This window comes from Fundulus heteroclitus, chromosome 9, assembly GCF_011125445.2.
Source record: "Fundulus heteroclitus isolate FHET01 chromosome 9, MU-UCD_Fhet_4.1, whole genome shotgun sequence".
NCBI classification, from domain to species: domain Eukaryota; kingdom Metazoa; phylum Chordata; class Actinopteri; order Cyprinodontiformes; family Fundulidae; genus Fundulus; species Fundulus heteroclitus.
The window spans coordinates 36,629,177-36,643,609 of NC_046369.1; the positions used below are offsets into that span (position 1 = coordinate 36,629,177).

The window sequence follows — 14,433 nt, forward strand, 5'->3', positions numbered from 1 at the left end:
GATAACGCATGCGCTTTTTTGAATCTCAAAGCGTCCTTTCCTCTAAAGATTCTCGCTAAGATTGTCTGCTTTCAGGAAGTGATTTGTCGCGGTTTCCAGAGTTGAGCCTCAGCTGCTAATTTTTTCATGCACGAAACCACATTTTAAGAGTGGCTCTCCTCAGGCTGCGAGAAATAACCCAGGTCTGTATTATTATTATTAAATCTTTTTAGAGATGCCGATTTTTTTTTAGTTTTATACTTTTTTTTCCTTTTGGTTGTGTGTGTGGTGGGGGCTGGCTGAGACGAGGGTCGATCGGGGCCAAGGGGGCCCTGGACGCAACTTTGGATCGTTGCGTTTAAACACGCTGAGAAAGCGAGATTACATCAGCAGTTCATGCAGGTAATGGGACGAAAATAGAAGGTGCGATTTGGATGAAATTCCACGTTTAAACGACACGTTTGATACATTTTCCATCAGTAGATGTCTTGATTTATAGCTGGCAGATGAAGGGGGAACCAGCCTCCAGTGAACGGACCTATCTGCTGCTGGATCTGGTCCTGACCTTTACTAGAAGTCAGTAAAGTCGCAGACTGACGCGGTGTGGCAGGCATGAGTCATCTGTGTCTTTCACATTCTGGAAAAGTTTGAAAGCTGAATTTAGCGGGGGGGGGGGGGGGGGGGGTAATTCTGATAAAGGGCTTAAATCACGACGGCAACAGTTCAGCTGGAATACAATGCTTTCAAAATGTGGAAATGTGTAGGATCCCATTTATTGTCATAGACGGGCCTGTTTGCGTGGATTCTCCTGCGTTAAGCCTGAGTATTTGGGATGGCAGCGTGTCCCGTTAGTCCGCCTCACATTTGCCGTTTTATGCATGAACGTTACACGACCAGGGACAAGATACGGCTAAAAAAAGAACTAAAGGCTTAAAGAGAAAAAATAAGTTGCGGAGATTTGATGTCTCTGGGGTGCATTAAAGGTGTAAGACCCAAACTGAAAGGAGGGCTTGGACAGGAGCCATTTCTGTCCAGGGGTTTGCTGTTAAACCTGAATATTGCGTCCCAACCTGGCAACACGTCTAAATCAGCGGCAGGTTGAAGATGGACTAACATGGGCTCACCACCTGGGCTCAGTGGCATCAGTGGGTGCCAGAAAAAAAAAACTATATTCCACTTATGGCCCAGCAATTTTTCTATGGGCTCCTTCCAACGCAGCCTGTAGTTCGAGATGTATTTAAAGAAAAAAATGTGGTAGCCTAAGCCTATTTGTGAAAACACAAAAAAGGTGTTCCGGTGTTGGGGGAACATATTATCACGGGGGAACTTAATTTCGCACAACACCGGTTCTCTTTGGTTCTTAGCAAGCATGAAAACATGGTTCTATGCAGCCGGATGGAAAGTTAATACACCAATCGATCCCTGATGGTTTGTGGAAACTTGATTCTGGTGGCAATATGTTATCTGACGCAGAATGGAGCGGCATGTGCAAAACCCGCCAGTGATCTCAGTGCAACGCCTGAAATTCTGGTGTTCCTTTTTTGTTTAGGTGTTCCATGCAGAGACCATTAGTCCAGATGTGGTCAGCCCGTGTGCCGTCCTCCCACCGGGCGTCGGCTGCCAGCGGGGCCCTGCTCCTCTTCCTCCTCCTCCTCCTCCTCCTCCTCCTGCGGCTGCTGCCGCTTTTATCGCGTCATATCTACGCTGCCACCGTGTCCGGGTAGCTGTAATCGTTGACATTTGATTTCCTGTCCCTCATTATGCAGGTGAAGATGTAATAGCAGCTCACGACAGACGGGATGAGCTCAGGTTGACAGGATGAATGGGATCTTGTTCCCGTCATTTCTTTGTAAATTAAAATTAGAAAAGCAATGAAATCCTACAACAGTGAGATTTTCTTTTGCGCCTTGAAGCAGGACGCCGTTTCCACCTTTAACGGGCCTGCCTGCGCCTCACAGTCTGACTCAAACCCGACTTTGTTCATCTGTGCGTCATGACGCTGCTGCGGCGCTCTGATTGGTGTCTGGCGCAGAAGACAACAGCAGCAGTGCAATAAGAAACTGACCGTGGCGTGAGGACACTGAAAAACGTCCGCTGCGTGACACCAGGCAGCTGGTGAGCAGAGCGCCACCGAGGCGCTCTGCTCATCAGCACGTCTCTACACACGCCATGACTAAAGTTTCTGAAATTGTCTTGCAGACACTGTAATTTGCATCAGCACTAATAGAGAAATCGCAATCTGTTGAGATTCCCCCACCTCTTTGGTTTGCCTCTACTTTCTAATCTAAGCTCGGTGCGCACTGGGGCGCGCCTCGCGTTTCCCCTGTCCCTGCCCCCGTCCTCCTCCCTTGCTTGAGTAAGTGAAAGGTTGATGAAGCGCGTTTCGCTCCTCTTTACTGGTGTACTGCTCTATAGGGGACCCGCAGCTCTGGACACTTTGGATATGCCACTACAATGAGAACAGAGAGTTTGAACTTGTATAGTTAAATAGTTAGAACTCTTTAAGTCATCAGCGGCTCATTCTACGACTGTCTCTTGTCATCAAAGCGGAGCAGAGGTGAAAGACGATGAGTGGGGGGGAAAAAAAGAGTCGTGACGAGAAGCTGCCCCCGCTGAGGCGCTCTGCTTTTTACCTGCTGCCGCTCAGCGGGCGGATAGGATAGCCAAGGTGACAAACCTGTCTGAGCGACACCTGGCAGACGGGATGGACTCTGCGCGCATGCTCTGTTGACATGTGGGAATCTCTTAAAGTGCTCGGGATGTAAGTGGTTGAAATCAAATCTGTAAACAGGACAGTACCCATCAGGTCTCCTCCTTCTCGCCTTCTGCCCGGCAGCTGGATCACCTGTGCGCAAAGATGCCGCGCTCCTTCCTGGTGAAGAGCAAGAAGGCGCACAGCTACCACCAACCACGGACTTTGGAGGATGATTACAGCAAGCTGGACACCATCCTAGCGCACATATGCTCAGGTTTGATTTTTAGTTGAAAGCTACAGCTCGTTGGATCAGATTATTCTGGTAATTCTAATCAATCTGGGCGGTATATGTTTCAAATCCGAGTCTGTATGAATGATTGCATTGCATAAACGCTAGAAGGCTTGGTTTCGTTATATATTCCTGCATAGTTGGATATAAGTTGGACCTGTTTGTTTTGTAAAATAATTAGACTTTTTTGTGAACTGGCGCTATGTAAACCAAATGGATCTAATTAAGATCTGGATTATTGTAAATGCGCCTTTAGTTGTATAAACAAACTTGCGCAGTAAAAAGAGAGAGTCCATTCTGAATCGGAAAAAAAATGAGACATAATCACAATGCAGAAATAAAAAAACATGTTGCATTAGGCAACAATTTGAAAGTATTGGCATTTTAGTAAAATTAAACGTTAACATTAAATCCATTCTAATCAATATTATTGGAGGAATAAAGTTCTGTTTTATTCTTAAATTTATCGAAAAGTGTTCTTATTACTGTGCTGTCGAAGCCTTCTTTTTATCTTTAATATTTCCACATAACCTGAAGCCAGCTTCAGCAATCTGTTCAAAATGGCCTTATGGATCAACCCCCGTTAAGATGCTGCCTGTCCTCCCTCTGCGCACCCACTTCAGATGCCGATAAGCTCCCGGAGGAGGACGCCGACCTGTCGGCGGACCGGTACGGCCTCTCTCCGGCCTCCCACCCGGGCGACGCTGCTGACTTCTCCCCCAGGTCTCCGCTGAGCTGCGCCGACAGTTTCTGCGCTCGCTCCACGGATTATGAGGATTTCTGGCGGCCCCCGTCTCCATCCGCGTCCCCTGGTACTAAACCCAACACACACACACACACACACACACACACACACTGCTCTTGTTTTGGATATTGAGTCGTTTTCCAAAGAAAACAAGTATTCCGCAGAAGCCACGTTTAAAATAGAATAAAAGAGAATAGAATAAATAGAAGCTTACACCTTATACATAGCCCAATCTAACACGACCGCATCTAATCGTTCAAAGTATTTTAGAAATTGCCTCCATCTTTTATTACAATAAAAAAATCCTCATAATCTTTTTCCATCTGATCAAAAGAGAAAGCTCGTCGACATTTTATGGAGAAACGTTTTAATAAGTTAAGATAAGATAAGATAAGATAAGATAGGCTTTATTGACCTGACGTTGGAGAAATTCACTTGTCCCATCGGCTCAGTAGTCAATCAATAGTCAGAAGAAGGTGCCAAAAGTAGGAAAAGGTGCATCAGTTATATACAGTGTATATCCATATATACAGTGGATGAAAAAGAAAATGAAAAAAATAAGAATAAAAATCCAAAAGAAATCGGAGTGGGCAGATGATGTCATATGTACATTCACGGTTATATATATATATATATATATATATATATATATATATATATATATATATATATATATATATATATATATATACATCTATTCACTTGGTGATAGCAGCAGAAGTCACTTCTTTCAGGATTATTGCACGGGTTATAGCACAGTGTATTAAATAGATTATTGCACCTTAGTTATTACAGTAATGAATAATAACAAAAAAGGAAGCACACTCACACTTTCCTTCATTGATTCGCCATAAATTATATTTCATTTCAAACTGATATTTTAGTATTCCACAACATTCATTAAGGCGAATTCTGATCCCTCCTCCTATCATCGTGGCCCTCTGAGGCCCATGGGCCCCCATAGCCTAATGACATCTCCCCTGTTCTCCTCCAGTTGACTCAGAGAAATCGCTGTCTCCTCTGGATGAAGCCCAGCCCTTCACTGTCTCTTTCCGGCCGTATGCCTGGAGCAGCTACCCGGGCCAGGGGCTGGAGCTGCAGAGGCCCCTGGCGCAGCGCAGCCTGCATGCCGGCCTGGAGGTGGACACAAGCCCGGCGGTGATGGCGCTCTACGCGGACAGGAGCAGCCGCCCGGCTGTGTTTGGAGAGCGGGCTCTGGCAGAGGAGCCCTACGCGGACTACAGGAGGCACGCTGGCGCGCTGCTGTTCCCTGAGGCGGCCCTGCACGGGAAGGCTCCCGATGGGAAGGCCCGGCCTGACCTGCTCTGTCCCAGCCTCATTCTGAACGGGGCTTACAAGTGCGTCAAGTGCGGGAAGGTGAGGATCGCACAACGTCACCATCACAGTAAATCAGAAATCTTTCGGAATCATTCAATTTGGATTCAACTGTTTTGTTACAGTAAGCGAAAATCAGCAGCTCGGGGCGCGCAGTGTTTTCTTTTTTTTTTCGGCAGGATGTTGCCCTTCTTGTCCTTCGTCGTCTTTTCATGTCATGTTCCTTTCTGCTGATCAGGTGTTTTCCACCCCACACGGCTTGGAGGTGCACGTCCGCAGATCGCACAGCGGCACGAGGCCCTTCGCCTGCGACATGTGCGGCAAAACGTTCGGCCACGCCGTGAGCCTGGAGCAACACAAGGCCGTGCACTCACAGGTATACAACGTCGCCGAAACCACATCCTGCAGCCTTTCTCCGTCAGCGTGAGTGCGCACAGAGCGCGAGACAGAGAGGGGGTTAAAAACGCGCAAAACGTTGACGTACTTTTGCGCACCTTTCAGGAGAGAAGCTTCGACTGCAAAATTTGCGGCAAAAGTTTTAAGCGCTCCTCCACGCTCTCCACGCACCTGCTCATCCACTCGGACACGCGGCCCTACCCGTGCCAGTACTGCGGGAAGAGGTTCCACCAGAAGTCCGACATGAAGAAGCACACCTTCATCCACACAGGCGAGTAAAACCAGAGCGCACCAGTAGCGCCTCTGCCATGGCGCAAACAGTTGAGCTTCTAAAAGATGAGCCCTTCCGCCAGGCCCTGGGAGCAGCTCAGTAAAAAACTCACATTCAATTCCGTCATATAGCTTTAGGATTTGGTGCAATCCCAGCGTAATCCCCTATTTCTACTGACAAGTAATACCAGTAAATATCTAAATAGTTTGTTTTCTTTTTCCTCTCCAGGCGAGAAGCCGCACAAATGTCAGGTTTGCGGGAAGGCGTTCAGCCAGAGCTCCAACCTAATCACGCACAGCAGGAAGCACACCGGATATAAGCCGTTCGCCTGCGACCTGTGCGGGAAAGGCTTCCAGAGGAAAGTGGACCTGAGGAGACACAAAGAGACGCAGCACGGACTGAAATGAGCCGGAGGACAGCTGCAGAACCTGGACGCTGCTTTATGGGCCCCCATCTCCCCCTGGAAACGCAGGGGGCCAACCTGGACAGCAACGGAGGAAGAAAACAGCGTTTCTTCTGGATCAAGATACACACTGTTCCATTCTCGATTTAAAACAAAAACAACCAGAAAGATCTGAGTCCCGTCAACGTAGTTTTTGTTCTAATTTTAATTTGTATTATTTATGGCTGCAGTGAAAAGACCTGAGCAACACTAATGACAGAATCCTTCCGCGCATTTCTTTTCGTCTTTTTTTTTTCTTTTTTAAATAAACAGGCCCCAGAAAAGCCAAAGATAAGCTGTGGACTGCGGAGAGAAAATAAGAAGAAAAATGGCAGATGTGTTCAGATAAAGCATGATTGAAATAACTGTGTTAAACAGACAATAAAAGCACCTGATAAGGATCTGCGCTTTCTGCTGAGGCTGGAGGTGTTGTTGTCTCCAGCTGGCAGAGATGTGGGTAAACCGAGCTGCTCTGTCTCTCCGCCTCTGATTCTAACGGCCTGGCTCCCCCAGCCGCAGGCATCTGCGCTACAGGCACAGAATCAACGGGACTCCATTCTTCTTCTTCTTCTTATTATTATTATTATTAATAAAATAAACACCTTTTTGCTAAAAGCGGGGTTGAGGTTTTGCTCGATTTCGACCTCGCACAAATTTAAAGGTGCAGACCATTTTAATCAATTTTACACAAAAATGATTTTTTTTTTCTATTATAAATTCCATTTATAAAGCGAAGTGGTTTATTCCCCTCCATAATGAAGTTCTGTTGATGTCCAACCAAACTAATGTGCAATCTAAAAAAAGAGTAAATGACATCTGATAAAAGCTGTGTGTGTGTGTGTGTGTGTGTGTGTGTGTGTGTGTGTGTGTGTGTGTGTGTGTGTGTGTGTGTGTGTGTGTGTGTGTGTGTGTGGAGGGCTGGGGGCACTTAACGTTGCATCTTGCTGCTGTGATTGTGATTGCCCAGAGGCTCCTGTTTGTTTTGACCACTGCAGCCGTGTGTTTGCACCTTCAACAATCTGAACAGATCTAACCGTTAACCAAATACCCTTTTGCCCTCATTGCTGTTTTTTTTTTTTCTTTCTTCTTTGGGGGTGGGGATCCTGGAGGGATGGGATTGTGTCCACAAAGCACACTCTGGATTTTTATCTTGCAAAGTCGAAAACTTCAACAGCAAAACAAACAAGAGGATTCCCATGATGTGTCTGTTCAAGGGGGGAACACTTAATAAAAAGTGGCAACCTGTTGTGTGGCCGACTGATAGCAGCTCCACTCAGAAGCAGGCAAGCACATTGGTGTGGGTGTGATACTACTTAGCTTTTAATAATTTGGTTGGACCATCCTTGCATGTTTGGGATGGAAAAACCGTGTCAACGTTTGAACTATCTGACCCAAACTGTCCCGCTAAGATTAAAGGAAATAGGTTTGGATGTTTAGGAATAAACTGTCCTAAATCAGAAGATGCTCCAACGTGGACACCTGCAGCTGAACAGGCTAAAAGCATGCTGTGGAGAGAAGCTTTGTGGTCAGATGAGGCAAAGCTTCAACTGTTTGGCCACAATCAGAATCAGAATCAGAGGGAAATTACAGTTCCAGTACGACCATCTATCACATACATCACAAACATTTCAGGGGAACGATTGACTGAGGCCTTGCTGCCGAGGACCCCGCCTGACACGGTTTAGGGCGCTGCCTTTAACTATGTGGAAAGATAGAAGCCACATTTGGGGCGGGAGAGGAAAAACAATACATATTTCACACTTTATCCTAATTCCAGGATACAGTTTGAGATGTCAAAATGCCAAGAACAAACAGAGGAGTCAAGGTGAAGCCTTCAATCCTAAGTAGCCTACTGCCCACAAACTGCCAGGCATGGCGGTGGCTGTATCATACTGAGGGTCTCCCTTGGATCTGTGGTACTTGGACCTTTCTAAAAGTTGATTTAATAATGAAGAAATATGACTAAATCTAAATTCTTCCACTTCACCTTAAATCCGGCTAGAGGTTTGAAACTTTGACACAACCTTCGTTCCCAAACGTGCCTCAGATCTGGTTTTTAAAGGGACGGTGTTGCCTGACAGGAAGCTTCCATGGTCACAAAAAATGAACTGCGTAGTGCTTGAAAGCCCAGTTTCTGACAGGGGAACCTACCTTTTTAAACGAGCTCTGCCATTTCTGATAGAGTGGCCAGATGACCAGGAGGGTTGATGCCAGCAGCTTGTTTCAAAAGGCTATTATTGCATATGAGGTTTCAGCAGGTATGTGCGTCTTTAAACCTGTTCTTGTTGAGAGAAAAATCAAAGATTCGTTTAAACCTGTGCTCCCAGACCTTGTTTTTAAAATGTTACTTATGCTGCAACATCATTGCACCCCGAGAAAGGAAAGGATCTCCTGCATAGTGGATTAAAGGCTGAAATTAACACAACATTCATGCTGGTAATAAATTGGATTAACACCTCGGACCGGAGCTGTGCGAAGACTGCAACAAAGAAAAACCAAGAGAGAGGTGACGACACCCTTCCTCAACATTGATTGAAATCAGTGACTCACAAGGATTTCTTTTTTTAACGCTTCACTTCCTCTCTAACTCGTACAAGATCCATGCCTGCGAAAGTGCTGAATATTTTAAAGGCCAAGTCGAGCCGACCGAAGGAGGACAGGAAGTCCTTCTCATTTGGAGCGGGGCTTACTGGAGTTTATGGAGTTTACATCCTTATGGATCTCCTTCAAACAAAAGGGAACGATCACTTTTGTCTTTCAATTGGAACAAGACCAAACAAGGTGGGCAGACTCCGTGATGTTCTGCAGGGGGATTTCCAGTTTTGCCATTAGGTGCTTTTAGCTCTGTGAGGCCGGATCCAGCCACCGGCCGACCACGATGCTTTAAAATAAGCGAGCCTGACGTGTCACTGCCAGGCTAATTTCACGGAGCTCCTCTCGTTGCTCCGTTTGACCACGCTGACCGGCGTTTTCTCCTTCCGAGGATGGAGATCCTCCAGTGAAATCTCAGAGAGAGCCCTTTTCAAGGAAAACTCCTTAAACAAACCATCGGGCTGGCCAGATTTCCTCCAAGGGCACAGGCGGGTTATTTTGCCTTTAAAGCATCCCCTCCTTCCCTCCCTCCCGCCCCAAGGCATATCAAATATGAATAGAATCCGGCTGGATCGATCAGAGAGGCCGAGCAATCAGAACACGGCAGTCTGAGGGTTGACACCGAGGCCCGCGTCTGCAGGCCCATGAGTGCGTGCTCCTCGGCAACACGCATGGCGCAGCCTCATCCGTGCCCACCATCACACACGCATGGGCTGCTGGAGACGGAGGGATGCGAATGGATTCATTTCTCCTGACAGACATAGTTGTGCAATTAGAGAGATCAAGGTCAGGGTTTTGGTGGTTTGGGATGATCTATTATTAATCTGAGATTAGACATGAAGAGAGATTTTTTAGAGACCCACTTTGTTGTTGGATTAAGTTCTTTTTTTTCCCCGCATCAATTTTTTTTTGAAAATGACTAAAACAAAAATACTTTTTTATTGTGTTTTTTTTATTGTTGTTTTTGAGACCACTGTGACAAAAAGGACTGAAAGAAAAATTATTCTTAAGGGTTTTTCTATCAAATTAATGAAACCCAGTTAAGATATATTTTGTCACATATAGAACATGTCATGCTCAGCTTTTCTATTCATTTTGCTTTTTCATTTTTTATTTTATTTTTTGATGCATCTAATCGAGATAAAACCCAGTTTTCACCATCACCTGCCTTGTCACATTTGGATTTTCTTTTAATATATCTGCTTGTATGTGTTTCTGCTGTTTTTTAATTCTTGTTTATTTGCATGTAATTTTTTTTAATTCTTTTTTTTAATAGCTTTCCCTTTAGAGGTGTTTGCATGCAGTCTGTATGGCTGTTCCAGAGCCACCAGACATCTCTGCAAGGATTTCATCCATGAATAAACTTCCCCCTTTCCTCTCTGACTCGCCTCAGTCTGTACTGGAAAAAGTTTTCAAAGAGGTGTTGCACCAATAATAATAATAATAATAATAATAAAAAGCCTTTCAAGAGTTTTATTGTGCTCTGTCATATTTAGGGTGGCTGGTGGAATGATTACTAGATCTTCACAACTAGAATTCTGTGGAAAACCAAACATTTCTATGTGCATAAATAAATAAAACCTGCAATTCACCTGGTCTGGTTTTAAACTCATGTTTAAAAACACACATAAGACTGGCTTGCTGTGGGTGGGTGATGGGAATGGGTCGGTTCTAGGAAGAGCAAAGAGAATCAGAACCAGAGGAGCAGCTCAGACTGTGTGCCGTATCACTGCTACGGCAAATCACGTTCTATTTAAAGCGATACAAGCAGAGTACTGCATCTTTACTATTCATCATTTCGTCACCTTCTTAAAAATAATGGCCTATGTCATTTTTTTCAGGTTCTTCAGAAAACACTAAATAATACGGGAAGAAGTTGTGAAGTTGATTTAGGTTAAAAGATAATTTTTGGCAAAAAGTGACATAGGCCATTATTTTAGGAAGGTGATGATTTTACGGCTGTCAAATCTGCAGAGAAAGCAGGACAGGAAACAGATCCATCCCAGACAAAGTCCTGATGATGAGTTTTTCTCACCGTTGTTCGCTTCAGCCTCAGCATCCACAGCAGTATCCATCATGGTATTGTGATACAAGGCTGAACCCATGTAAAAATCTCTCCAGTCGCTCATCCACCACAACCTTTATTATCAGCAGCCTGGTTCTTGAGTCTCTTTAGATGCCATTGATCAAACATAACAGAATTAGATGTTTTTCTCTTCGCCTTGCCCCCCCAAAAACCTGTGCTTCATTACTGAACCGTGTTTTTATTCTCAGTACGCCTTTGTTGCTAATAACTTTGAATAATAAAAATATTAAATATCTTTGGCATCCCCAAATATATACAGTGAAGATTGTAAAAACTCTCAGCAAACGTGTCTTGGATTGGAGAATACACTCAGGTAGCTGACAAGTGTTTGACGTGAGCGTTAATATGTAGAAAACACTGACTGATTGATGTTGTAGTTTCTGTGAGAGGAGACAGAGAGAGTAAATGTGATTATTTCCCCTGAGGGTGAGCTCGCCTGCTGTGTGTACTGTAATAATAATGCGGTATTTGCTGTCATGCTCTGTTCAGCAGATTTCACACAGGTCTGACAGGCTCCGGGAAGAGATAACCCGATAGAGATGCAGGATCACTGACAGCAGGCTGTAGAGCCCAAGCACTGATTAATGGGAGCAAAGAAGGAAAGATGAGACAGCAGATAGACAACCCAACTGTTTTACACCCTCTGTTTATGTTTTCTATATGGAAAAAGTCCCCCCCCCCCCCCCTTAGGCTGACACACCAACTGAGCTGCGACACAAGAGGAGAAGCCGGGGCTCATATAGGACACGGCTCTTTTGTTGCACAGGCTTATTCATTATTCACCTGATCTGAAAAACAGACTGCAAACCAACTGCACAGCTGTCATCAAGCAACAAGGCGCAGGCACAAATAATTCATGATGCAGCAAAGAAGCGGCAGCACGATGAGAGAGAGGAAAATAATAACAAGAGACATGAGCGAGCGAGGCAGCTGACAGGCTGAGCGCGTCAGACAGGACGGTCCACCACTTTGGGGTGAGAAGTGCTCCTCCTGGAGAGCATTGGGACTCTGAGAAAGAGGGAATGTTTCGTATTCTTTATTAAGTTTCATAGTAGCACACGTACAATAAAATCATCCTGCACGGAAAGTATGGAAAAAACCTAAATCTGCAACACGATAGAACCATCACACCTAAAACAAGAGCTATCTGTTGCATGGGCCTTGTAAAAGTCTTCCTGCTTTGTGAATGTCTTCCCATTTAGCCACGTTACAGCCACAAACTTTAATGTATTTTATTGGGTTTTAGGTGACACATCAACACAAAGTAGAACAGTAAATAGCAAACTGACTGAATTTATCTTGCCTAATTACACCGATCGCTCAAAGCGCTTCACACTACACACGTTCACCCAGTCGCTCTCACTAACACGCACACGTTCATACGCGATACACCGATTAGCAGCCACGCGCCTACCAATTAAACATTATTGTGAAATGGAAGGAGAACAACACGTGGGCCATGGGGTTTTCAAATAAAAGTGATATTATTCAAGCCCCTTTTGTCCAACGCTGCTAACAACGGGCTTTAGAAGTCACCTAATCTGTAAACAAAGTCCAGCTGTGTGTAATTTAGTCTCAGTGTAAATTAGCTGTTCTTTGAAGGCATTAGAGGTCAGTTAGAGAACGCCAGTGAACAAACATAATCATGAAGACCAAGGAGCAGGGCAGACAGACCAGGGAGGAAGATGTGGAGAAGTTTAAAACAGGACCCGATTATAAAATAATGTCCATGAACACAGAACAGAGGGAAAGATGGGATGTTCTTGAGCGGAACCTGTCAGTCCGCCCGGGCTGTGATTAGACACAGAGATGGAGGTTCACCTCCCAGCAGAACAATGACCCACGTATACCACTAAAGCGACAGTGAAGTGCTTTACAGGAATGTTTTGGAACAGCCTAGTCAAAGTCCAGACCTCAACCCAATCTGTGTTTAGACTTGAAGGTTAGGTTGTTATTTTGGCCTCACTGTATATGTTGTTTGCCCCCCAATGAAAACATAAAACATCCTCAAAGTTGTAGGCATGCTCTGTAAATGAAGGAGAGAAAACTCTTTAACAATCATTTCCAATTGATATAATGGAATTAAATGTTTAACATTAACTAGTGAATACTTTTGCAAGACATTATAAATCCCAGAAAAGTTATGAATTGTTTGAACCATCTTTGAATTTTAGACATTTACACATATTTACTTTATTTTTGTAGAATAACCTTTTAAACTCTTGCGTTAACGTTTTGTTTACCCTTCCACGAGCTTCTCACAATAGTTTGGTGGAATTGCTTCTGACAGAACCGCTGTGGCCGGGTCAAGTTTGTAGGCCGCCTTGTTCACGCACAACTTTTCAGCTCTGCCCAAAACATTCTCTGGGACAGAGATCAGGGCTTTGTTATGTCCCCTCAAAAACATGGACTCCCTTGTCCTTAAAGGTACATAGCACAAGTTCCAGATTTCTGCCCCCTCTGGTGACAAGCTGAAATGACAGCAGTGTTGTGCACATGCATGGGGCTAGAGAAAAAGCTTCTGCCGCTGCGACTGCGCAGGTCTTTTGTTTAGAAGTGTGATGTGTTTTAAGATGAGAAAGCTATAAATATTGAAGTTAGCCCGTGTTTCTCGCTAATGCATCAATAACGACAAAGACTCAAGAAAGTAGCAGGTGAACGAGAGCGTGCAGCGTGTCAAACCCACGGACACACCCAGAGGATTCGGCCTGAGTCACTCTCTCATGAACTCACTGATGGAGCCTATAGAGGTAACTGCGGTAAATAGAGGCTAACTCATTTTAAACGTAGGGCAATTGTAGGAGGCATGTACCAGAAAGAAAATAAATAATATTTAACTTCAAAACTTGTGCCATGCGCATTTAAGCTACTTTGCCTTGGGTCAATGTTCCTTTGGGAGACCAGTTGTGTCTAGGCATTAATTTCCTAGTTAATATTTTGAGACATTGCATCAATATTTGCACATAGTGTTCTGTCCTCATGATGCCATCTATTTTGTGAAGTTCACCAGTCCCTCCTGTGGGACTACATACTCTCAACATGATGCTGTCACCCCCGTGCTTCATGGCTGGGATGGTTTTCTGGCTTGCCTGTTTCCTCCAAACATAAAAATGGGGATTTCCCCCCCCCCCAATACTTCAGTATTATTTCTGTCAGACCAGTTGTGTCATGTTTCTTTTGGAGCAATGCCGTCTTCCTCTCTGGGTGCACTTTCAGGCCAGTTAGGCTACAGAACTTGGATAATACCCTGCTCTTACCAGCTCCAGCCTGCACTTTGCTTTATGTTCTGGCGTTGGACATTTCCACCAAAAAACGATCACGTGACACAGAACCTGCCTCCTTTGTGAACAGTATGACTGGACACCCCCAAGTTGTTTAAACGTCCATAGAGCTGTGTAAACAAATGAACCTGGCACCTTCAGGTCTTTGAAAACTTAACCAAGTGTGAAGCAGACTTGCAGAGTTCTGCAATTCTATTTGTTATATGTTGGGTGAATTTGTGAGGCTTTCCATGATTACACACATGGAACAAGTGTGTTTGAGATGTTGCCTTTAAATGCACCCTCGGAAGTTCCTCTATTTCACATAAATGCTGTGAATTGA

General features: G+C 44.7%; 1 protein-coding gene across 2 annotated transcripts; it reads left to right on the top strand.

Annotated features, from left to right (window-relative positions):
• Positions 1-1,618: 1,618 nt before the first annotated feature.
• On the top strand, positions 1,619-6,619 carry LOC105940062 (zinc finger protein Gfi-1). 2 transcript variants are annotated; one of them, XM_021308595.2, is made up of 7 exons: positions 1,619-2,335; positions 2,816-2,948; positions 3,587-3,775; positions 4,703-5,085; positions 5,282-5,419; positions 5,545-5,710; positions 5,939-6,619. In XM_021308595.2, the coding sequence occupies exons 2-7, from the start codon at positions 2,837-2,839 to the stop codon at positions 6,115-6,117; spliced, it is 1,167 nt and encodes a 388-aa protein (XP_021164270.2). In that variant the 5' UTR covers positions 1,619-2,335; positions 2,816-2,836; the 3' UTR covers positions 6,118-6,619. The 2 variants fall into 2 exon arrangements, with proteins under 2 accessions (XP_021164270.2, XP_035997486.1); XM_036141593.1 differs by lacking the exon at positions 1,619-2,335 and adding an exon at positions 2,342-2,740.
• The last annotated feature ends 7,814 nt before the right edge of the window (positions 6,620-14,433 follow it).

Excerpts from the sequence above, each read along its gene's own strand:
- LOC105940062 (XM_021308595.2), top strand. The coding sequence starts at position 2,837 with ATGCCGCGCTCCTTCCTGGTGAAGAGCAAGAAGGCGCACAGCTACCAC. Across the intron at positions 5,420-5,544 it reads ACAAGGCCGTGCACTCACAG|GAGAGAAGCTTCGACTGCAA; the intron begins GTATACAACGTC and ends CGCACCTTTCAG. Across the intron at positions 5,711-5,938 it reads GCACACCTTCATCCACACAG|GCGAGAAGCCGCACAAATGT; the intron begins GCGAGTAAAACC and ends TTTCCTCTCCAG.